This window comes from Psittacula echo (genome assembly GCF_963264785.1).
Source record: "Psittacula echo genome assembly, chromosome: 6".
NCBI lineage: Eukaryota > Metazoa > Chordata > Aves > Psittaciformes > Psittacidae > Psittacula > Psittacula echo.
The window spans coordinates 71,025,326-71,051,265 of NC_137743.1; the positions used below are offsets into that span (position 1 = coordinate 71,025,326).

At 41.2% G+C, this 25,940-nt stretch overlaps 1 protein-coding gene across 5 annotated transcripts in view; it reads right to left on the bottom strand.

Moving 5' to 3' along the window:
• Positions 1-5,722: 5,722 nt before the first annotated feature.
• PIKFYVE (phosphoinositide kinase, FYVE-type zinc finger containing) overlaps positions 5,723-25,940 on the bottom strand; it is a 62,951-nt gene continuing 42,733 nt past the window's right edge. For all 5 annotated transcript variants that reach the window (XM_080620991.1, XM_080620989.1, XM_080620990.1 and 2 more), the window contains 20 exons: positions 24,693-24,864; positions 23,161-23,339; positions 22,573-22,686; positions 22,076-22,184; positions 21,809-21,963; positions 21,117-21,207; positions 20,047-20,107; positions 19,310-19,453; positions 19,019-19,139; positions 17,803-17,898; positions 16,948-17,031; positions 16,381-16,472; positions 14,953-15,117; positions 14,345-14,404; positions 13,787-13,963; positions 12,988-13,091; positions 12,602-12,730; positions 11,044-11,305; positions 10,281-10,355; positions 5,723-9,355 (listed from right to left, as the gene is read on the bottom strand). In XM_080620991.1, the coding sequence (XP_080477117.1) occupies positions 9,240-9,355; positions 10,281-10,355; positions 11,044-11,305; positions 12,602-12,730; positions 12,988-13,091; positions 13,787-13,963; positions 14,345-14,404; positions 14,953-15,117; positions 16,381-16,472; positions 16,948-17,031; positions 17,803-17,898; positions 19,019-19,139; positions 19,310-19,453; positions 20,047-20,107; positions 21,117-21,207; positions 21,809-21,963; positions 22,076-22,184; positions 22,573-22,686; positions 23,161-23,339; positions 24,693-24,864 (2,506 nt within the window). In that variant the 3' untranslated portion in view covers positions 5,723-9,239. The remainder of the gene's footprint in view (positions 9,356-10,280; positions 10,356-11,043; positions 11,306-12,601; positions 12,731-12,987; positions 13,092-13,786; positions 13,964-14,344; positions 14,405-14,952; positions 15,118-16,380; positions 16,473-16,947; positions 17,032-17,802; positions 17,899-19,018; positions 19,140-19,309; positions 19,454-20,046; positions 20,108-21,116; positions 21,208-21,808; positions 21,964-22,075; positions 22,185-22,572; positions 22,687-23,160; positions 23,340-24,692; positions 24,865-25,940) is intronic.

Genomic DNA, 25,940 nt, shown 5'->3' on the forward strand with positions numbered 1-25,940 from the left:
AGTCATTAGAAAAAAGAAAACCACCCCCACCATACCACAAGAACCACCCAGAGTAATAAAATCTACTCAAAATTGGATTGGTTAACAAATATTTTTGAATATACTCCCCCACCTCTGATGCCAAATATAAACAAATCACTCCTATTCTAGTAACTGTTGATAATTAAGGTGCATTCCATATTTGAAAAGGAGAACTTTCAAATTCACACATCCAAGCTATAAACCAAGTAGAAGATGAACCTGAACCAGTACGTGAGTACTTCAGTTTTAAATAGTGTTGCAACATTCGTTAGGCCCCACTTTCCTCCTGTGAGTAAATGTCAATTTTACTCTCATTGTATCACCAAGATCGTGCCATTTCTCCCTTCAGCTACCTGCAGATAGTGCTTATTACCCCTTCAGTCTTTTCCTAGAAACACTCTAGAGGTGCTGTTCAAGTGGGAGGGCAAGTGTGATGACATGCGGGTTTTGACTGAATGCCACGAAACTTCTCAAGTCAAAGCAGGGCACATGCACTCTCCAAGGGTTGCTGTTGGCTTAGGACTTGCTGCACTATTAAGCAAACATTGGCAGCTTTGCCAAATCTCTCAAATTACAAGCAGCAAACTGTGAGCCTGACCTTACACTTTTTCCTTCTCATGTAACTACACATGCACAAGGAAAGGGAAACGCATAAAACACAAAATACATGTAATGCTGTACAACAGTTGGCATAGAACATGCGGAAGCCTAATGGCTTTTAAGTTCATCTCTAGCATCCTATTTTGCTTTAATTAAGGATGGCTGTGGCTGCTTAGTGTCACTGAACTGATCAGCTATCATAACTTTACACTAAACCAGCAAAGTTCCCAAGACACATTTGGCTCCTTTAGCTTCTGCTGGTGCTAAAAGGCATAAAAACAGATCCAAGACAGTATGATAAAACTTTCAAGCAACATACTGGGGGTTTATATGATCTGCAGTTGGAAAGACCGTGTTGTGATCAAACCTGGCACGTTTCAGTCTTTCCATTCGTGGTCATGCCTCAGGTTTCATTAGTTGTTCCATATATTTTTATCAGCTTATAAAAAACTTGACGTATTTTTAAAGTCTTCAACTGAACTGCATTAAAGAAAGATAATTTCATTTACTGAAACTTGGCATCTGAAAAGAGTGACATTTTAAGTCCAAATACTTTCAAACATGGTTTTCTCGCTATGCTACAATTCAATACCAATTTTTACTTCCATCTGTATGTAAGCCACCACACTTTGTATAAAAAACAACTAAAGGTAAAGCATCAGCATATCAAGTACTTACCCCCAACATTAAACAGACTTCTTTTTCTACTTCTTATTTTCTATGGTCTAATAGATTTCTCTGTGTTACCAGATGATAAGAGAAGTTAATTACAGTTAGTTGGGCATAAAGAAGAATGTTTCCTAAATGAATGCATATAGTCAGTGTATTCTGCAGCCTATTTCTTGGCTAAGGCTACAGGAGTCATGTCTGTTAACTCTTGGCATGTATTCTTCACAAGCCCACACATCTTGTAAGGAAACATCTACCTCACTTAAATGTCAGTGTTTTAAAAAACATTCAGGAGCTGAATTAAGGAAGGGTTGGGATTTTTTTTCAGAATGCGATACACAGTAAAAACAAGTTTGTTCTCCTAAATTCTTACCGAACAACTGAGCTGGAATGGAAAATACTGCCTGAGAAATGGTCTCTGCTTTCTAGGGCTTAAGGGACACACAGCAGAATGCAGCACAATATATTGTTTTTCCATAAAGCAGCTCAAACTTACATAGAATCATAGAATAGTTAGGGTTGGAAAGGACCTTAAGATCATCCAGTTCCAACCCCCCTGCTATGGGCAGGGACACCTCACACTAAACCATGCCACCCAAGGCCTCATCCAACCTGGCCTTGAACACCGCCAAGGATGGAGCATTCACAACCTCCCTGGGCAACCCATTCCAGCGCCTCACCACCCTCTCAGTAAAGAATTTCTTCCTTATATCCAATCTAAACTTCCCCTGTTTAAGTTTGAACCCGTTAGCCCTTGTCCTGTCACTACAGTCCCTGATGAAGAGTCCCTCCCCAGCATCCTTGTAGGCCCCCTTCAGATACTGGAAGGCTGCTAATTTCTGCATTTCGTAGGCTACCATGGAGCCATATAAAGAATGACCTTATTCCTCTCTTTTCCATGCTCATGAAGTACCAAATCCATTAACAAGAACGCACTTTAACCAGAATTGATTACAGATCCTTTCAACCATTAGAAATTCATTTGGCTGACCTGGAGTTTCCAGAAAATCATTTTCCTGGTAGAAAAAGCGAACGTTTTCTTCCTCCTGTGTACATTAAGCAATCCCAGTTGTGCTGTCCTAGATACACAGCTTTTTCATCAAGTAACTAGTTTACTTTCATTATGTCAGAAGATCTCAGCTAGTTCAGTAACAGAAGCCCACGCCCAGGATACTGTGTTTTGTTTTTGTTAAGGCTATATTAGGAGAAGGTCCTATGTAAACAACGGGGGAAAGTTACTATATTCCCATACCACCCCTACAACTGTACTTCAGTGCTCTCTTTTGGTGACGTTCCCCTTATTACCCTACCTTTGATCACTGGATCATTATGTCTTGAATGACTTCATTATTCTAATTATATACTAAAGTGAGTAAACTGTGTCTATATTGCACAATTTCTCTGTTGAGGCTTGAGGCTGTAGCAGCATGCAAGAAGTACCTGTATGCCTGGCCAGCCTGTAGAGCCAGGAAGTACCAGTTGATGTTCTGCCTGTACCTCCTATTCTACTTTGTTCTTTTTTAGCATAAGCACACTCCTGTGCTGTAAGGTTCCCCTGTTCCACAGTCACTGCTGTCAGAATAAGGCCCATGTGTGGAATTACAGCTGTAGTAACATGGGTCTTTGTGCTTAAGGCACCACACAAGATGTGGTAGCTCTTGTAGGACATGGTGTTACACACACAGCTGCACCCAGTTCAGCTGAGGTAGCAAATTTGTCACCTTTTCACTTTTCTGCTCTCAAGGTGTTCGAGGGCTGAGCTGCAGTACATCAGTATGCATGTGCACTACCCTAAAAAGACCAGGTTTCCGCAGGACTTTGTACCCATATTTGTGTTACAATCTTGAACAGCAGGAAAGAGTCTTGACCTTAGGCGCTGTGTGCTTTCACTTCAGAATGTTACCTTGTTGCAGAACAGTCAGTAGCGCACAGGGATCTAACAGGCTAAAGGATAAATAAATACTGCAACATGCACATAAACAGTTAACAAAACGCCTTTAAAGTTTCGGACAAGTGAGAAACGCAGGTTTGATTCTGAAATCAGGAGTCCAGAGACAGGAACACGGAGCTGGCTGCTGTTTTGACAGACAACCTCAGGCACACAAGACAGCTCTACCCAAATACAGATGAGAGGTACTGGAAGAAAGTAGGGGGGTTCCCCCCAAAACAGAACAAGTACATAAAAGTAATAGTAGCCATGAACACTGGCATTTCTGTGTTGAGAGTAATCGCTATTCAAATACTACACTATAGGCAACCACTATTTGTTATAGAATACATCTGTAAAACCACATTATATCTAACTCGCAGATAATGTGGGATTAGAAAACTGTTTTTTCTGTACAAAACTTTAAAAAAATAACACTTTGTTCACATCACAGAAAGCTGTACAATGTGTTTGTGCAAACATACCGAGATCACCCCTCTGTTCCTGATACCTTGGGTGGAAACTAGGAAGCAAATTTCACAGGTTCAGGACACTTACCACAAACAGCCTTTCTTCTTCAATGAGCAGGATGCAGCTGCCATGTTTTCATCTGCCATAGACACTAACAGAAAAGGGATTTGCCCTCACTGCAGTACATATGCAGCTAGGACAGGACTTCAGTCCTCCACCTCTTCAGAGATAGATTCACAGCACATTTAGACGCCACTAAGATGATATTTTCTCCTACAATACTTGTAGGATTACATCCTGTGCTCTAATTCAAGCAAACGTAGCCAGCCCTCGCCTCAGATGAGCTGAAAGCCCGGTTTGTGCCAGCAGGCGGCAGTGATGAGGCCGGAGCAGGTCTGCCGCAGGCCCTCACACAGCTTACATTTCACAAGCAAAACAACATAACGTAAATCCGCTGCTGTAACTGTGCTGGGTTTGCTTCGCAGCGACCTTGTCAGTGAAAACAACTTCTAGTACGGTAAGCTTTAAATGTATTTCGTCCCTGTGCCACAAGAAATGACAATGTATGAGACCCTGTACCACACAAAGTTCCATTTTGAAGACAAAGTCCAGGAAACTTCACTCAGAACTGAAATTACAGGATCATGTGCAGGTGACCAAAGGCTAAATGTTTCTGGGAGCTGGTAGGGAATATCTCCCAGTAATTCACTGCTTCAGCTACAAGCACAGTCTTACCTGGTTTGGGCAGTTCTTTCATTTCTTGCTAACTTCAGCAGTGTTGTTTTGTGCCTTTCTCCCACCTTCTCTTCCTCAGTTTCATAAATGAAGCACCACAAAATTCCCAGAGCTGAGGGCAGGATTCTTCTGTTTCTGGCAGCTAAAACACACCCTTCTTAAGAATGATCTTCCAGTATGATGATTGGCATAAATTAGCTTTTATGCTCATCTCTCACTTGTAAGAAAGTTTTTTACATGCCTGCTATTTTCCCCGCACAAGTCATCTTTAGCACTTCAAAGGTGAGGCTACAATTACTTCTCTCCTTCAGAATGGCAGTAAGGTTTTACAACTCATCATTCGTATTTACATGTTTTTGTCATCATAAGAGTATTGACCACAATGGACTGTTCACTACCCAAGCTCTGTTCTTTCTCCTCAGGACTTCTCACACCACAGGTCCTGCGTACCTCACAGGTTGCTCTCGTTTCCAGAACTTGTTTAACCTCCAACCCTGCATTTGTGCTTTACAGCTTTACACCACTAAACCATACACCAGCATAAGGCAACACTACTCCTGAAATGAGAATCCCACCTTTTGTCTCGCTCACACGCCCATGGCGGGACAGCTTCTGATACAGTTTCATACCGCAGCAGATAAAAGAGCTAAAACTCACCTGGCAAAAGTGGTAATGGCACATAAAAAAAGAAATCCTTAAAACTTAGGTTTTGGGGTTTATATTCTAGGAACCAGCAAGTCCCCTTCCCAGAACTAACCACATGTTTTTCAGCTTTAAGATAAGAGGGTACTATGTACCAGATTAATATGAAACAATCAAGATACATCATTCATTTTCAGACCCCCTTGGATTTTTTTCTTCATTTAGTCTACTTAAGATAGATTATGGAAATACTTGGAGATTTGTCCTGAGGAATGTGTTCTACTTCTTGGAAGAACTGGGCCATGGCAATACCACCGTCTATTGGACAACATGGGCTTCCTGTCTCACACAGCACTGTGCTGTAAAGGAGCTGGGGAGAAGGTGAGAGAAGTGCATGAAAGAGAAGCGCATTATTTGTGGGAGAAGCGCATTATTCGCACATTCTACTGCTGTTGACCTGTAGAGCTGTCCAGAGGTCCTGCTCCATTAGAAGAGATGAGTTGCAAGGTAGAGAGAAGCAGGCATGCTTACATCACACGCAAAGCTGGTGACCTTCAACAGTGCAATCACTGCAAAGCAAACAGAGGGCGTAGCTGCTGATCAAGAAAATGGGATGCTATGACACCTAACTGCTCCACCACATGGAATAGACACAAGTATATTTTAGTCACTTTATTTGTATCTACATACATTACATTTTGATTCTCCAAATAGTCAAGGCAGTTATTCTCAAATAGTTTAGTACATCAATTTTATAAAATACAGCTGAACCAAAGTAGATTAGAAATACATACATTATGGTACATTAAGTGCTTTGAACAGCGATTATCCTGGCCACCTGCTAGTGAGTGATTTATTTGGTTTTGGTCATTCTCACAGAGGAGAGTCCACTCCACAGGTAACTCCCCAGAGCCCAGCAGAGGTACTTAACCAGAAAGCATCCCTTGTGTGCTTTTGGGGGACAGAATGCATTGCTGGGCCACTACAAGGCATTCTGCTGTCTGCATGATGACTCAAAGCAAGTCATCACTTCTGATCAGGTGAAGATTTAGACATTTGTCACAAGGCCTCAGATCAAGACAACAGAAGAAAATGAGCTAGTGTAGCTCTGAAGAAATGTTGTCTTCACATTTGCAACTGGGATTCACTTACACACTTATATGCTATACCTGTGTTATAAAGAAATAAAAAACTCTAATCAAAGGGATCATGTAATACCCAAGCTGTTCCCCTAGAACTTTCTCAGGCATGCTGCAGGGACACAGATCTAAACCACGCAAGGAGCTCTCTCAAAGATCTCTTCTGCACAAAGTAATTGCTCTCCTTTTGAGAAAGTCAGCTTGTAGCAACTGAAATGACAGGACAATTCTTATTCTGAAAAGGGAACATTTGAGAGCTGTTCAACTGCTGGGATTTAAACTAGAAATGCTTACAGCTTTATATCACATCATCCAAAGATGAACCAATTCCAGTTGATAGTGCAGCTACCATGTTACTTATGAGTAGCAGTTTGCTATTTACTCCAGTCTGATCAGGACTAGTCCGCCAGCCACATCCTGACCCAAAGTTAGATGCTGATGCCAGCTCAAGATCACCCTGCAAATCTCTCCAACTGCTCTGACTTCATCCCAAGAAGGTCACAATTCACACATCTGGGCTCTGTGTCCACAGGCTGCACAACAGCTGGCCAGTGGAAGGTTCTCTCACTTTCTTCTCAGTTCTGAGGGCCTTAAGCTGTCATGTACAGGGGAACAATAGCTACAGTCACATGATCATGTGGCTTTAGAGCCAGCTGCTTGGGATACTGTAAGACAAGCAGTACAAAGCAGCCACACATCACTGGAGTAAGGGTTACTGAAGACAGGACAGGGCTAGCACATCACAGCTCTACATTAGCTTAATGCAGATGCCATGGCACTGCCCATACTCATGCTCCATCAACTAATACACATACTGACAAAGGTGGAAGGTAACATAACCAGGTGCTGCTGGGTCACCTTAACTGGTCAAGTTTTTCCCCTGTAAATTTTAGGGGGGGAAGGAGGGAGAAGAACACATGTAAACTTCGAGACTGGAGCAGATACAGGCTGCATGGCATGCTCTTTCACATCAATGGACCAAGACAGAAAGTAGAAATCACAGAAGTGAGGGTAACATTGAGCTGATGGACTGGTTGATTCTTATTACAAAAGGCCCCACATATAGCTAGCCATCCAGGCCACATTTTAACACAGGAGGCAAGACGTGTCTTGGAGGTGGTCAGCTCTACCTGATGCACTGTGTTGGACTAAAGGATTCTGGGTCAGAGGAATCAAGAAGTACTGTGTCATCTTCTCACAGCACACATCACTGCAGCCTTCAACACTGCACACCCAGAAAGTGATTACACTGTACAGAGAAAGTGAGAACACCGTCATTTCTGCTGCTTCAAGGTCGTCTTTGCTCATCCTCCAGTAGGGTTTTGCAGTGGGGTGGGGAAGACTTCTTCCAACACAAATGACTGTTGCTGGTGGGTTTTGGAGCCAACAGTTCAATTCCTACTGCTGGCATTTTGCCTTCTCAGTGCTGCCCAGCTGTCACTCCTGAATAGAGACACCACCATCTGCCGCAGAAGAAAATACTGAACACAGGAGGAGTGAACAAAATGCATATGTCAATCCATAGCTACAGTGAAGATGGCATTACCAAGCAACTGGTCAGTATGAGCAAGTGGCCATAAAGAATATACTGTCCTAGACTCTATGTTCATTTGAAGTCCTTCCATCAGAGACCAGAAGTTAAAGGACAGTATTCTTGCCTCTCAAACTCATAAAACCCTCTTATTTACTGGCCTACGTTATAATGAAGCTAAAAAAGTAAACTCATGACCTACAAAACCAGGTAAAAAATTAATAAAAACAGAAAAAAATGCTTATTGTCATAAACAGATTCACAGATCTCTGCAAATCTCACCTATCAGACAAGATACCTGTTAGTTCAGGCTTTTCTTTTTACAGAAAAGAAGATTACTACATTCATCTCAGTTGTGAAAAAAAAAAATCATCTAATACTGCTGAAGAGAGAGTTCTTCCATTGGGACTACACAGTGTGATGAGATCTGGATGCTCATTCTCATCAGCATATCAGGAATGCAAGAAAACATTCTCCTGGCAAAGGTTCACAATGAGGTAAATGGATTGTTTGAAAGTCCTGGGAAACTGAAACGGATTTGAAGTGATCTGCCAGGAATGATGGTTTCATTAAGGAGAAAGCTGTCACTCTAAGGCAGTATGCTTCATTTTGTCTAGAAACTTAGTGCCTTCCGCTAAGGAAAGGATTACCTTCAACTACAATTAATAAAGTTTTTTAAATTAAAGAGTATATTTTTTAGTTGCCTGTTTCCAGGGATTTGGGCAACATTCAGACCAGAGTACTGTTTAGGACTGAAAGGATATGTTTTGGGTTTTGCAGCATGCAGATGACTGACATTTTTATGGGATTCAGCTAATATGAAATTATGACACATAATTAGGAGAGAGCAGTACTGCAGTAATACAACCTAAAAGACATAATGATATGGCATTATAGCTATGGAGCTGCCTTTTAAAAAGAAAATACTGTTTATAAAACCCACAAAAAAAGTCAAAGCTACAGAGCATAAGCAGGACAAGTTATTCATGGATCCTAAACAGGTCAGCTATGAACCACTGTAACAATAGCAGAACTCAGGAATTAACTTCATTCTTCTCACCCACCCATATGGAGTGGGGGTTATTTCACATTTCCAGTACCACACATCCACTACAGAAACATGACCTGCTCATATTCATCACCATTTAGGGAGTACAAAACTTACAAAGATCATGTATTTCTACACTGTCATGAACTGGATAGTACCCATTTCAGTATTCTTACATGGAGATACCACCATTTTCCCTCCTGACAGACGGAATGTCTTTTACCAGTGCTGGTCAGTGGTATCTTACAGGTTAGATCCTTAGTGAGGCCGGTTCACTTATCAGCCTCCAAGACAGGATTAAAGTGCAACAAGCAGATTTCACACTTCTCAATGTGATGCATATGGTCAGTGTAGACATGGAACTGCAATCCTCTTGCTTACTGCTGGACAGACCACAGGAAAGGAGTGGCCTATAATGTCATTGTCTTTTTGTGCTTTCCCAACGTGGGCTTTAGCTCAGCAATTCAAGCCCAGTCCTGTCCAATGGTCTGGCACCATCAGGAAATACTTGTCCATAGCTTCACAAAACCTGGTCCGGTAAAGTTCTGGAGAGACCACAGTTGGCATCTTACCTATGTGCAAGAGTCAAGAGCAGTTAGAAATGGGCCAAAGAAAATACTGCAGTACAGACAAATGTCACATCAGATTACAACACCAGACAGCATAAATCATGAAGGCATGCTGTATATGAAAGGCTCTTGGAACCAACAAGCATTAACAGCTGTCCCTACCCGCTCCTTTTTTTCTTTTTATTTTAAACATTTAGAAGAGAAGAGAGATCAAGGTCTGGACCCCAACACTGAGATACCTGAAGATGAAGGAAACATTTAGGCTTTTTACATCAGCCCAGACCAGTTTTCTTTTCCTCTTTTCCTGTTTACAGGACTTACAAGGTTTCCAGAGATGTAAATTTCTCCCATGAAGAATTTCACCCTATGGACATACTCATACCTCCTTCAGACACCTGAGCAGTGGTATATCCAGTGCTCCCCTTCTCTTTCTAGCCCTCCAACTAACATGTGGCCAACACTAGGCAATGATGCACAAAAGGTACTCTACTCACTTCCACAAAGGGAACCCCTCAGCTCCCCAAAACATGGGCAGTAGTCAGTCATTCAATAAGGATTCCTTCACACTAAGAGCTCAGAGTATATCTGATTTTCTGGACTTGGAAAACACTTTCTGAAACCAGGCAGTAAGGTTTTTGCTAGTATCTCTCTATATATAGATAACTAAGTTGTTGGTAACTGATAAGTAGTTGGTAACTAAGAAAAGAACAGTCTGATAAGTTTTATAGTACTTAAAGGGTCACTCATGGAGGCAGATCAATGTATTGATTTAGCTGAAACTTGTTATTCCTTCCCCTGTTCTGGGCACCTTAATCTAGTGTTGTAAATCTGCATGGAGGGGAAGTTATGGCTTTATTAGCACAGCTATTGGAACTTTCCAGGTAAAAACGAAACATGATCAAAAGCTTTACTTTCATTCTGGACCTACCTTGTCCTCCCAAGATGCCAGTTGACTTCACCACCATTTCAAGTTTTTTGTCCCAGGTAAAAGTGCGAATATAGTCTGTTGTAGTTAAAAATAAAATAAAACAAAAATCCATACACAAACATGTCATATCTGCTATAACCCAATTAACACTGTTCTAAAAATGTACCTATTTCCCCTCAGAAAGGGCAAGAAAGCAATAGGCTTCCAGAGCCAGAACCTCAGCGTTCCCCCTGCCAGTTGCCTCACTTTCCAGAGTATAAATTATATTTGGGTAGGATGAATACAGCATCTCAAAAAGCCCAGCAAGATCACAAATCAACTCCTCCTGCCACTACAAAAAACAGACTCCCCAGACACGTATTTAACAGAGTGAAAATTTAAATGGCTATGTAAACATTACGCAAATTAACTTGCAAGATTAAACACAGAAACACACAAATAACCTTCCTTACTTCAAGTAGAGTCAAAGTACAAGTTAAACACCAACTTGACTGCTTTTTCACTACCTGTGCATACAGGTCTCCTCCTGCATACATTCTTAGTAAAGAAAATGCTAACACAAGCCTATACAAAACTTTGAGAGAAGGCTTCCTGCCTTCACTTTGAATACCCATGAGAGGTGAGGGTGGTATTCCATCAGGAAAAAGACAAGCTTTCCTGACACACATCTCTGATGGCAGTACAGTCCTATGAGTACTATAAACATCAAAACCAGAAGAAAGTTTCACCAGCTGAAAGCAAGAAAATACAAAAGACAACCTACCAATGATTCCAACAACCAGCTCATTGTTGGTATCATCACGACCCACCAGCAGGGAATAGTCAATGATGAGATGGCTGGAGAGGAACTGGGAGTCACTGTGTATGGAAGCTCTAAGCACAGCCTTGCAATGGGAACGGATGTACAGAGGATTGTCCCGGACCATCTTCAGAAGGTTCTCGTCCAGCAGGACTACATCACAGCTTTCCTTGCCTGTGTCTGTTTTAACGTTTCTATTCCGGAGGGAGCCCTTCAGGTCAAAAACCTGCAAATAGATAAGAGCACTACTTTGTTCCAGTGTTCTGCAAGGTTCAAGACCTCAACACACTTCACTGCAGCGTTTGAAAAGACAGCCTGGCAGAGCAACTCTCCTTCTCTGCAGAAGGAAGACTGTTAACAAAAACCAATTTTATACTGTAAAAATTAAAGATTCCTGAGCGGAGAGTAGCATGTAAGCCCACATGAAAGCTCTGCCACCTCAATTTACAAATTTCAGTGAAGTTACTTTATTAATATTTAACCTAATTTAAGGGGGAAAGGGTGTTCCTATTTTTATATTTTACAAGTAAACTAGGTTTAGGTAAAGACACTAAACAAGGAGGTGAGTCTTGCATGAAGCATCATTTAACATCTGCTGGCAAGGCAAAAGACAGACCACCATTAGATTGGAAAGGATCTCAGGAGGTCTCCAGTCAAATATCCTGCTTGAAGAAGGTCCTGTTAGAGAAGGTTGTTTAAGCTCTGTCTGGTCACAATTTGACTAACTTCAGAGCTAGAGTCCACATTCTTTTTGGGTCTCTGTTCCAGGGCCCGAGCATGCTCATGATTTAAAACAGAGAAAAAAAAAAAACCCACAACAACAACATCCTTTACATCTATCTACAATTCCCTCAGTTCACTTCCTCCCACAAGCATCCCCTGTTTGAGATAAGGCACCAGGAGGAAAGCTAGAAAGAATTGACATGATCTAGTTCGGGAAGTGACAATTGTTTGAACTTCCTTTTCAGCATCAACTGTGTTTGAAGAGAATTTTCCCCAAGTTGTTTTAAGGTCTTCATTCTGCTGCCCCAGAAAGATCACTTTTCTTTTACCAAGTGCAAGATGGAACTCGAAATCTTGCCCCACACATGAAGTGGTTTAAAGAGAAAGCAGTAGGCTCAAAACATTATTAGTTTCCTCTCCACTACACAGTGGCTCACCATATCTGTTGGTGAGACTCTCCTGCTGAACAAATTAGTCTGTAATCCCCATTAGTTCTTCTAAAAGCTTTGCATTTTCCTAATTAGGTTGGTGATGTTTTCTCTCTGAGACCAGAGATACAGGGACAGATAAGACTTCTAAAAACTGAAGCCTGCAAGACAGCTATCTGAACTAGCTAATATAGGCACTGAGTTACTGAGGTTCACATAACGCAACAGGTACAAACTCAAAGTCATCTTTGAGCAGCGTTAGCTACAGACAACACATGCAAAGTTAGAAATTACCCACATGGCTACTGGTAACTCTTCTCTTGCTCCCAGTTGGAACTGCACTGCAAGGCAACAGAACACTTGGTTCTCACCTGAGCCATTTTCCTGCCATAGAAAAGGTTTTCCATGACAAGCAGATCCAGCTTCTTTTCAGTGTTGTTTTGAGAGTTCTTATATCCAATTCGATATACCCCAAGGATTTTGGCCAGTGCTGTGGGCTTCTAATGAAGAGAAGACATGGGGTGACACCTCTGTGCACAGGCAGTCAGCAATTAAATCCTAGAGCACTACTGTTCTGACTGTATTACAGCTTAGAAGCTCTAGCAAAATTCCCACTTTCTCTCTTAAAAATGCATTATTACAACTCATACCCACCAACATTTTCTTTTACTTACATGAAAGGGGTTAATGGAAGATGTTACTAGTCTAAAACACAGAACACTGCTGAATATACAAGGCACTTTTTATTTTTAAGTACCTTCTGCTGAACTGCATTAATGATGTAAGTGAAGTAGTGTGGAGCAAAGTCAAGGAATGACTGGACTTCCAGACGAGGCATCTGCTTCAAGATGAATCTATCATCTGTTTTAACATAAGACAGAGGCAATAAGTGATGTAAACCTGCAAACCCTTTAGGGCTGTCACACATCTGAAGCATTTTGAAAGATTTAAGACTACAATTCTCTTAAATCCTTAGCTACAGAAGCTCCTTTCTAGAAGCTTTTTTACTTCATATACTCTGAATATCAGCCTTCTAGCAAATCAGGGAGAAAAGACTGCCTACATTAGTTTTATCTTGGTTATATGGGCTTCTTATACTGACAACAGAAATAGCTTACAGATCCTTCCATTCAAGACGAGTTTGAAGTAAGGACCTACAATCAGCCACAGTTAAAAGATAAAATCCCATAAACCAACTATAGCATGTTGGATTATGAAAAACACTGTCTTTGTCTTTAATAACCAGTTTTTCTTGAATTATACTCAAGTTTTTGTTTTTTGAAGCCTGCCTAAGAGTACAACCCTCCTGCTCAACTGGTGACCGTTGCTACCACTACTTAAAAACAGAACTACATTTTGTTCTCCTGCCCATACAAAGAGACAAATAATCTGGTATTAAAGACCCCAGAACTATCCATTGAACTTTCCATTTTGAATGGCCACTTCATAGTCAGCAACCTTCTGGCTAGAAATAATCAGGGATTAAACAACACACTAAGCACCACCATCCCCAGATAATATCCTCTAATTACAAAGGGGGAAGAAACTGCATTTACCCTCAGTGACATAGAACGCAGCCCCAGATTTGCCACCTCGTGCCTGCCAGGGCATAGAGTGAGAGAGGGATCGGATGAAGTCCTCTTCACTGCTCCCCAGTATCACTTCACGCATCTTGTGAAACTCGCCAGCATAATAAATCCGGCAGTAAAACTTGGCATTCGCATCCGAAAACTCTGCAAAAAAGGTCTCTCTCAATAACAGCATGCAATACTCACTGACTGCATGAGATCACACTTAGAGATTTTACTTATATCTAGAATAATATTGTTGTGCTAAACACCCTCTTGTGTCTAATTGCACTTTGGAAGTTTAAATGAAAATTACAGGAAAGTCAATCCCCTTTAGGTTAGCTCACAGTGTATGCCACAGAGAAGTGTCAAGAGACAGACTGATTACAACAAGTAAAAACTGCATTGCTCTGCTCTTGATTTGTTTTATATTTGTGCCCAATAAAAAGGAAAAATAATTATTAAACTTTAAGATTTCCATTACATTTGCACGAAGAAAAGGGAGTTTGTCAGCTAAGGCTTCAGTTATTATTTACAGCTACTCACGGAGTTCCACATGGGGATTCACTAGCTGTTTCTTCTGTCCATCTCCTCCATCTACATCATCTGAAGGCATAAAGGGACCATTCAAGTCAGGGTTGCTCATTAATACTTGCATTACAAGAAAAAAATTTTCTTTTATCAAGAACACAGAAGGAATAGTACATTGGGAACTAGAGATACAGCCATAATTGTATGATACAACATGTATGCTAGAAGGGCAGTACTGTTCACGGGACACATCAGTACAAACTTTCTCTCTCTTGATTCATTTTCCATGAGCTGAAACAATGAAAGTTAAATAGGAAGTAAGGAAGAGAGACTGAGCTACTTAACTAGAATCAACTCAATCCAAAGGCATACAAGTCCAGACTACTCAACATCCCTAAAGTTACTCGGATTTGATACACCCTATTTCCCTTCTCATAAAGCAAAGTAATGCGTTTGGAAGAAACCTACATTTCATGCTCAAATCATTCATTTCCAATGAATGTTGAGTAACCTTGGAGTATTGAAAAAGTATGAGCAAGGGTGCATTCCGGGCCTTACAAACATGAATGAGGTCTGGAAGAAGTAACAATCAAAGACAGATAACGGACTCAACAGTCTTGTACCTTGAGGCTCTGCTCCTTGGTTTTCTGCTCCCTCTTTGACCATCTGTCCAACCTGGTAGTAGGCACTGTCAGCACCACGTAAGGTCTCCTTCTTCTGGGAAGACAGATCTGGGCTCTTCCCTCCCGTGCCACGGAAGAAAGACAAAACACTAGATGGTTTCTTTGCTACAGTGAAAATGAATAAAAGAAGTTGACCTTGGCATTTCCACAGGCAGTTTAATAAAGTGTAACTCATACAAGCATTCTCCATTCATTGTTCCAACTGGAGACACTATGTCGTTCCACTGTAGCTCATTTGATAGTCTTCATCCAGTCAAGGTCCACCAGCTTAGGTGATTTAGTGTTCCAAGTAGCATTCTGGAACACTGAGCCATTTGAAAACACAGACCAAGTGTGAGTGGCTTTAACATGTTAAGAACTTCACTTCTCCATTTCAAAATGTTTTAACTGCCGTCTTTTTAAAGAAAGGCAGTGCCAAAAGTGGTCAGAACATATAATGAGTATCATATCCCACTGAACAGGCTCAACTCAAGAACAAACCATGGTCATAACATATCAAATCAGGGAATGATAGCTGGATCTCATAAGTATCAGAGAAAGCCATTATGGGCACAGGCTTCAAAAAACACACACACCCCCATGAAAAGCAGCCCAGAAAGCCAACCGTATCCTGGGCTGCATCAAGAGGAGCGTGACCAGCAGGTCGAAGGAGGTGATCCTGCCCCTCTACTCTGCTCTCGTGAGACCTCACTTGGAGTATTGTGTGCAGTTCTGGTGTCCTCAACACAAAAAGGACATGGAACTGTTGGAACAAGTCCAGAGGAGGGCCACGAGGATGATCAGGGGACTGGAGCACCTCCCGTATGGAGACAGGCTGAGAAAGTTGGGGCTGTTCAGCCTGGAGAAGAGAAGGCTGCGTGGAGACCTCAGAGCAGCCTTCCAGTATCTGAAGGGGGCCTACAAGGATGCTGGGGATGGACTATTCATCAGGGACTGTAGTGACAGGACAAGGGGTAACGGGTTCAAACTTAAACAGGGGAAGTTTAGATTGGATATAAGGAAGAAATTCTTTACTGAGAGGGTGGTGAGGCACTGGAATGGGTTGCCCAGGGAGGTTGTGAATGCTCCATCCTTGGTGGTGTTCAAGGCCAGGTTGGATGAGGCCTTGGGTGGCATGGTTTAGTGTGAGGTGTCCCTGCCCATGACAGGGGGGTTGGAACTAGATGATCTCAAGGTCCTTTCCAACCCTAAATATTCTATGATTCTATGTTCTACATCAAGTCAACTCTAACGCTAGTCACAATTTCAACTCAGAACATATCTTCTTTAACAACTTTCTGGGTTCTAAGAGCTAGACCCCAGGTTAAGCAGACTCAAGTCTAAGCTGATATTAGTGTCATAGATGTGATTTTGGCAAAATGGTCTTACGCTGTTCTGTTTCTGCATTGCGATTTGAAGGACCCATGTTAGCCTCAGGCAGGCGGACAGGGCTACTGCTCTTTGGTTTGCTGTCTGACACGCTGAAAGGAGAAAGAAAATAACAAGTCATCAGCCCAACAAATACTTCCAACTGAGACACTATTGCTTTACTCCAGTACATTTATTTCTCCTCCATGCCTAACACTAAATACTGCTGAAGGAATTTAAAGTTGTAATTCCAACTCCCAAAGTTGTCCTCCTCCACCTCCCTGAGGGAAAACCTCTCACCGATCCATAGCAAAAGCACCCATCACCAAAGGAAAGGTAAGCAGGTCAGGTAATCCCTACCATGCACACAGTCAAGGAATCAGGTGATGGAGCCAACACAGTCCCTGACATGAAATGGAAACCCAGATACTGCAAGTACATGTTAGTTACATGTAATGCGTCAGATTCCATCAGAAAGCAAAGATCCTAACATAGGCATATTTTGAAGGCCCTTCCCCATCCTGGGTTTGGCTTATTCAATACAATCACTGTGTCTTCTCCCTAGGTACTGTAATTCCTGCATGAAACCTGTTTGATTGTAGTCCTTCTTCAGTACTGTTCTTCAGAGATGCTTTGGACAACTCATCCAGGGCATTTCTGTACTCCTTGCAACTGAAGGGGAAAGGGAAATAAAAATTAATAATAAAACAAATAATAATTACTAGCAATAAATAATACCACCACCTCCCTCAGCTGTTTTCTGGAAAACTCTGTAACACCAGCTCAAAGATTCAGAGTCAACCACAGGAAATAAAAAAACCATAGCAGAAAAACCCTCTCAATTTTTTCTTACAGTTGGAAATTTGTTCCCTTAGAACAGAAGCTGCTTTAGATTATACTGCACAAAAAAAATCCCCTTTCTTTCTCCCTCTCCCACAATTTAAGAATGTGCTTTTTTAAAGGTCTGCTGCTTTGTGGCACACAAAACCTAAGATTTACTGAAGTAGCTGGTTCAGACAACTGAGCAGTAGTAGTAAGAGCTGCTATGACCAAAGACAGACAAGGTATAGACTGCAGTATGAATACTTAACTGTTGCTTCCTAGCTTAATTGCACTTACTCCAGGCAGAAAAGCCAAGCAAAATTGAGTTGCACTTCGTTCTCTAACAATATCACATTACAGGGAACACTACACAACTAATTCATTTTTGTGTACTAGAGTTTGGCAAGAAAAGCCTAAAATCCAGTTGCAAGTTGGAAAACCTGCTTTCCATATCTAAGTAGTAAAAGGAGAGAACTCCAGCTGTGGACAAAACTCTCAACACAGCTAAGTGAAGAAATTCTGTCATGTCTGTTTCCTAGCATTAGGATTTAAATATTCCTTGCAGCTTTCCTGTACAAAAGTACCACATGTGTCAGATGAACAGAAAAATCACACCAGTACCTGAGAGCAAAAGCTATGATGGAGCTTGGTTCTTTCTCACAGACTGCAATAGGTACACGTTCATGTTCATACATTAGGTAGTGCTTATCTGGGTCACTAAATGAAAATGACATAGGGAGACTGTCAGTAAATCACAGAAGTTTGTGGAAAGAAAAAGTTAAGTTTTGATCAAAAACCAGGTCTCATCACTGCACTCCCAGGCCCAAGCTGCAGGTCTCAGCACAGAACCAAGGCTCCTCAAATCAGCTTTCCACAGCACATCCATAGCTATGTGGTTAAATCTAAATGGTAGTGTGTTAGGGCAATAAGCACTTCAAGCAAGTTGCTTATACCAGAAGAGTAGCTCCAAGTTAGATTAAGAGTCTATTTCTGTTTAGCGGCCATTGTTTCCAATGGCACCAAATCCAGCCCAAGTTTATTCTGACTGCCCTGCAGCATAGCCTGCAGACTGAAGTTAGGGGACAAACCTGGACTCTTTTCTAAAGAAGCAGTTTAGCACAGAAAATTCCCCAAAGCTGCCTGGGTTTCTGTTAGATTTTCTTTTACTTATGTGTAGGGTCCCATCATTAAACTTTTACCTCATTAGCCTGTGACCTCCACTAATACCCTGGGGCTACGATTCAGAAGTTAAACTCAGGCTGCCAAATGTTAGGCTCATGTCAAACAAGAAACACTACGAAGTGTGCAGACCAAGTAGCTGAAATATTTTCCAGCCTGTTATTTTCATATGGTAGGGAGACTTGAGGGCAAACACAGTAGCCATTGAACCTGACCTACACACAGAATATGCCAATTGGCATCTTGGAAGAGGTCTGGAAGCAAAACCAAGAGGCAGACATGTGGCTTTACTAAGTGTTTCCTAAGGAAGGACATTTCTGCTCCCTCCCTGCAGCAATGAAGTTAGAAGGCACCTTTCTCCCTCTTCCCCTCCTGTAAGAGTTCTGAGAAGGCATGCCTGCTAGGAGGAAGAGAAACTAATAATGTATCTGCACAAGGGTGGATCATTAATAAGAAAAGCAAGTAACCTACAAATACCTAGGGATACAAGAAGGGACACAGAAAACCTCTTACCTTCAAGAAGTTCTATAGCTTATTTCAGATGCAAATCCAAGTAATGACTTAAATTACATACTGAGCAAAGGAAGCATGCACAGCTCTGTCTGCAATTTGACCAGACTGCTAATTTTGTACATCTTATATATGATGCAGTACTTACAAGGGAAATGGAATAGGGTTATAGCTGTTTCCCGGTAAAAAGTTAGCCAAAATAGCTTTCATAGTAGACTTCTCCTTCACTTGGCTGTCTGTAGATCCCAGTGAGTATCCATCAAACACATCTGGAACAGAGATAAGTTAAGTCTGCATCACAATATCAAACTCCCAGCTGTAAACTCAGGAGGAAGGCTGCAGATCAGAGAGTTTCCAGATTCAACATTTCTTAAACAGATCTCACACACCTGTGGCAGAAAAGCAAGAGAAAGAATACAAGACCACAACTGAACTATACCTTCCGAGCTGCTTGTTGTATCCTGTTCAGATAGTGTGCTGGAACCAGTCGCATGCTCCGATACAACCTCTGGAGAGGTGGGCAGCTGAAGATGAGTGGAGCCTGTGGAGCTCTGACTTGATAAAGTACTCAGGAAACGATCCTCTGAGAGTATAAGGACAGAAAAAAAGCATTTTACATGGCTGTCAGAAGTTTTATTTCTTGTTCCCAGGCCAAGACATCACCAGTGTCTAGTTTTAGGAAGTTTTTACTTAGAAAGCGAGTAAGGCCACCCAGAGCAAAGGGGTGGGCAAGCTGATTAATGTCACACATAACCTCCAGAAGACACATATGCTTATACCTGCCACCTTCAGCTCCCACAAACTTTCAGTATGCCTCACAGGTAAGAGATCTCAGCATCCATAACCACTTCACAGAAGAGGCAAGAGGCATTTCCCAAATTCCATGTAGATACTAAGTTATTTAGAAAGCCTCTGAAAGTTATTAAACTCAAGTTCAAAGGAAAACCCTTGCTGGTTGATTCAGTTTCATTAGTCATTCAACTTCGTATTAGAAGCAGACTTCACTGTTCATAACAGTAAGATAGAAATTGGCTTATTCTCATCTGAGACAATGGGGATTCACTGTTTCTTGATAAATTACCAAATTTGATAAAGTCTCCCATGTTATGTCAGGGAAAGGGTTACACCAAACTTCTTCTGGTAGTTTAAGAACAGACAAACAAACAAACAACATACCTTTCTCTCCATTTTGCAGTGCTGGAGAAGCATTGCGTGGAGAAGCATCCATGCTACTGATCTAGGCAGAATAACAAAATACCAGTTGATGCCAGGCTCTTTACAGCTGTATCCCTTTCTCTGTGGAACACTTGCAAAAGCAGATATACCACAACAGCGCACTCCCACCCACCTTTCTCAGCCTCTGCACTGTCACTATGTCAGCACAAAATGGCAACAGGACACCAAGATGTTTATCACTGCTACCATCTCTATATGCTGCTTTAAAGATTACATTCCTCCTCTATATAAACCTACCTGTTGCTCAATCGATGTTAAGTGTGTTTTAGCATCTAACAAAAAAGTATTAAGTGGAAAGGACACGTACGCATGCAGCAGAGCAAGTCCAGGGCCTCATGGGGTTTCTTAGTGCACCTTGCTAATATTAGAACTATTGGAAGTTCAGTCTTTCTGATGCTTATATTTTACTGCCTTGCATTCTGGACATTTTCCTCAGAAGAGCAGCACCTCAAAGGGTGGACACTCAGCATATTGGCAGCTGTACCCTTAGAGCTCTTGAAGCAGCAGTCCAAAATAATTTATACATCACCACAACCAATTCCCGTGGGACACATCACAGAACAGATATGAACCCGCAGATTCATTATCAGTCCTTCCTGTGTTCTTTGCTCTGCCTTGCCTGGTACTTATGCCTTTTCTTTTTCACAAAGGATAAGCCTGATGGGCAACTGCTACAGTCTCTAGAGGTGACCTTATTGCTATCTAGGAATATGCTTGACAATGAGTGCAGCTCTCCACTGCCAGTATTCATATTAAGACTACACAAACGCCATATAAAATTATCAAATCCTATTTGTACTTAGACATCCTCTGTATAATATAGCTCTTGGTTCACATCTTCAGGAAGAGATAGATATACCAACACGCAATTCAAGTTTTTACAGATGAAAACTACATGATGTACCAAAACAAGTTTACTAACTATTAAAGTGAACTGAAGCCAGTCTTAAGACTATGCCGTTGCCTCAAAAAACAAAAGTTTAAATAGTTTCCAGTCTGCTAACTCATACCTTGCTTTCTTCACCTTGCCTCAGTCTCCCAGGGCTGGGTGGTACTGATGGACGCTTTCTCCCTTTCTCTTGTTGGAAGAGATCCTGCAATCTAAATAAATAAATAAATAAATAAAATAAAATACACAAAACCAAACACTCCCCCCCAAAAAAACAGCAACAACCAAAAAAAAAAAAAACCAACAAAAAACAACCACCACAAAAGACAAACCAAGAAGGTAATCAAAAGACAGGTTACAGGGTATTAGCGATGAAAGGCAAAAGTTATGAAGTTTCCCCATACTAGAACACAGCCAAGCATGCCTTCACAAGTCTGTATTGCAAATTCAGATGGTCACTAACATATGCCAAAGCTATGTATCAAATGGCTAAAGACAGAATATTTTCTTCACCTCTGGAATAATTTCACCCAATCAATTGCTTTCCCACACTCCCTTCTTCCTCCTTTATTCAAAGGACATTTTCTCCTCTCAGATCGAGCTCTACAACACAATACTTTTATCTAGCCTCAAATGATTTTCTGTTCCAATTAACCAGCTGTCTAGTCTTAACCGGCAGAGAACATTCAGCACAAGCAACACAGAATGTGTAATGACAGCAACTGCACTACAGGGAAAGAAAGTACAAAAGAACCTCTTCCCTCCTACAACCAACACAGTATCAGTGTTGCTCATGATTCCATGCCCTCTTACCTATTATTCCAGGCTTGTAGCATCTCACAAAGTCCTTGTTTTTTAGCTATCAGAGACTCAAAAACAGACTGCAGCTGTTGAGGTGTGTCTAATGATGATGAAAGCAGCCTTGCTTGGATTTTCTCAGTCCAGTTTCGAAACTCCCCCTCTTCCATCTGCCATAAGAAAAACCATCAGTGTTCTGTTCCCAGAGTTAACACTAGATCTGAGTGGCTTCTCCACATACTTTGCAGCCTATGATCTGCCAACACAGAAGTAGTTTATTACCTCCTTTTGGGCAAAGAGGTCTTCCATCTTCTCTTCCCTCGTTTTGCTGAAAGTATCCGTTTTCAGAGAAGCAAGGCGATCATCAACAGCAAGATATACTTGTGACACCCTGTCAACAGCAATGCAAAGCATTAAGCTGTGACTACTTGAAATACCTTCAACATTCTTTAATGAAAGTCAAAATGTTTTTAAGGTTAGCATTTAAGAATACAAAAAGACAATATATGCCTGTCTGCACTGCAGGTTGTCACCCTGAATTCACAGAAAAAGTCTGAAAAAATACATTAGCATAGCAGGTAAAGGTAATAAATAAAATTCCAATACCACCCTCCCTTAAAAGTATAAACACATATAAATGTGTTTTAAACCTTCACTTGTCCATTACATTATGAATATTTATCAAGTTTTATCTATACTAGCAAAACCAGCTTTGTGTTCTACTTATAAAATGCTTAAAATACAAATAAGCTGAGGAAGGCATTAAAAACAAAGCTTACTTTTGAGAGAAATCTTTGAGATCCTGCAAAATTGTAACCTTTAACGGAGCTTGCCGTTTGATGTAGATCTTGGGGAGTGGGACACACACTTCAAGCAACCGGATTGCAGAGTAGCTGAGAAGACAATACAATGCCTATTAAGAAGACACTCCCCACGTAGTACAAATTCTATACCATACTGCAGTTTGTGGCCCTTATATGAAGAGGGGCACTGTCAATGGCCAGAGTTTTCGTTGCTTTTGGTAGCAGTAACACCCTGTTCATTTATCTCCTAGGCAAAAAGTATAACAGATCAAATTGAAAAAACAAAATTCTGAAAGTTTGAGAGTAGACACAGAAAAAGTGTTTTCCTCCTGTACCATGAAGTTAGGAACACTGCCCACCCCATCCAGGACAGTGATGGACCCAGAATGCCCTCTGGAAGCCAGCACTCAACCCTGCACTTGTGGTTATACTGCAGTTATGCTCTCCCATGCCATATTCACAGTGAAGGACAGACTTCGTGAATCCTTACTAGAGCTACATGTTTCACATAGTATTAGAGAAAGAGAGAGAGAGAGAGAAGGACTTTTTAACAGTGGACCTCACCTGAAAGATGCCACCATCTGATTATAGGAAAAATACTGGTGATAGTCATGGTGAATGGAATGACCACAAGGCTCTGCATTGGCCCTTCGAGTGTACTGGTGCCCATAGAATCTCAGCTCAAGGTATTTTGCAAATGACATAGACCAAGAATCGTTGGAAAGAGGAACAACTGGTGTCACCTGAAAAATTGAAAGCCAAGTGTCTTAATTTCATCCTTCAACCAAGATTAAGGACAAGCTAACATAGGCAGCAATCTAGTATTCCTACTACCAGAAGCACCTGGAACCCTGAAACATACTAAACAACAAAAGAGAGCATGTATGCAAAACTAAGGCATATACATAGTTAAAATAAATCAAACAAACTACAACTGCTGGTTGATAAGGACAGGTATTAAGCTGGGGGAGTCTAAACTTATCCTTGACAGCTTATATCTGATATGCTGTTTCTCCACATAGAGACAATTTCCAGCAATCCAGTCAGCAGTAGTGGTTTCAACATATGCTTTTTCCCTCGTGATTCTTCAGCTACAAACACATTGGTATTACTCTGCAGTTTATTTCAACTTCAGCAGTGCTTGCAAGCTTAGAGTAGCCACTGCTTTATACATACTTAATAGCCACAAACATATTAGTGTTTACATGAGCACACAGAAATAAAAGGTTATAGAACAGGTGTATACACAGCAGTGTAGGGCTTGCCTGCAGTAATTACATGAACTTCCTGCAGGTATCTTTAAATCCAACACCTATGTTTAAGACAGCATAAGTAGGTGAATTGAGTCATCCACAAGGATAATTGAGAGCATTTCAGACACTATATGAATCTTTTTCATTAAGTCTTATTATTCTCTCTTTGAAGGCTCTTAAGTTTTAGAATGTTTGGCCAGAGATGAGTATCCAGTTAGCAATGTTTTCTTAGCTAAATTATAGAACAAGTTTCAGATAATACACCATCTTACTATCTTGTGGTTTTTTAAAGCAACTTCATTCCTCTAATGAAGATTTTACTTGCTTTCTAATGACTACTAAAGGAAGTCCAGACATCACATTGACACAATGCAAGACTGTCCAGTCCATACCAGACCAAAGAATACTAAGTGGGTTTAGTCAATTACTAAGCCAGTAGGTCTTCAGTGTCTGCCCTTCCCGATTCTTTTGATGCTTACGCTGATTCACTGCAGGGAAAGAGACCACACTCCCCACCTCTAAGAGGACAACTCCATTTTCTGCATGTGTCAGAAATTGGTTTCTAGCAACACATCAACTCCATTTAAACCTATCCTCTTAGAGCCAGGTTTGATGCTTTCCCACACGACTACCTCACACAAGACATTTTACCCTCAACAGCCCGCTCTACAAGAGGAACTTTTAGATACACGAGAACACCTGTATCAGCAACAGGTTTTGTGCTAGTTTAGCAATAGTTTCAGGGATGAGCACTTTCTTAAAAATACTGCCTTTACATACAAAGCCAGACACAACAGGAATACTAAACTGGAATAGCAATGATTCTTAAGTCCACATCCTTACCTGTTTACACAGTCTGCACCAGGAGTAAGTAAGAATGGTGTGCTGGTATCCAGGGACTGGGGAGTCCAGCTCCTTTAACACAATTTGCACACAGCCTTGCCCGTGAACAAAGCGACGAATGTGGTGCACCATTGGTGTTTCACAGAACATGCTGGGGCATTGGTAAGAAGGCCTTATAGAGGTAAATGGAAAGAATAAACACATGCTAGGCACTGCTATATAACAGATTCAACATATCCAATATGCCTTTCAGTATCACAGTACTGTTTACCTTTAGTGTAGTAGTTTGCTCAGCCTTAGTGAGGGCTGTTTCTACAGTGAATTGTGCTCATCTAGAAACAGCATGTAGAGAAATTCCCTTGTCAACAACGGCCCTATAGGTCCTAAAAGCAGTGGCTGGATACCAGTTGCCATCACAATCATTGTATAATGAATCACTTTCTACCAACATATTTCCTATAGTCCACAAAGTATGGATCAATAACCTAGAAGGGCTTGGCACCAAATTAGAAGATAACTTTGGCAGTTTACCACAGCAAAGGCTACTGAGATCAAAGATGTGCCAAAGAGCTTTCAAGCTAGTAATGCTTCAGCTTCCTGAAGGAAGAGGTCAGCAAAATAATGCCAGATAACCTCTTTCAACAAAAAAAATTTGTGACCTTTCTTTGAATGGGTTTCTTTTAAGTCAGGGAAGAGAGTGTTACAACAGAAAAATAAAAGCTTAATTGTTCAGGTACCAAAGTGAAACAGGGAATTCTTCAAAACCAGAAAAAGCCTGAAAAAAAAAAAACCAAACAAACCAGAGCCTCCTTGCTCATAGGAAATAAATAAAATTTAATTACCCAAAACTATGGCAATTGAGAAGCATTCGTGTTAGCACACTGCTAGTCAGCAGAGGGAAATAAGAATTTAAAAGTGGCAGCTGAGCCACTCCTCCTCACTGATCAACACAAGGAGAAATATTTGTTCCTCCAGAGAAGGCTGAACATTACGAGCATTTTGCAACAGCAAGTGGCCAATGGAGAGAAGAGAATAACCTTGTCTTCTGAGAAGCCATAGGTTGCCTATCCAGCTTCACAGCCTGCTGAGACTCTGTAGAGGGTTCTGGCAGTACTAATTATTACTGAAAAGTAACAACTTGCACCTCTGTCAGATGAACTAAATTACACAGTACTTCGCCAGGGCTAAAAGTGTTCTGAAGCATTTATACTAGCCACCTTGCAGATATGACAAAGCCTTACTCTGAGA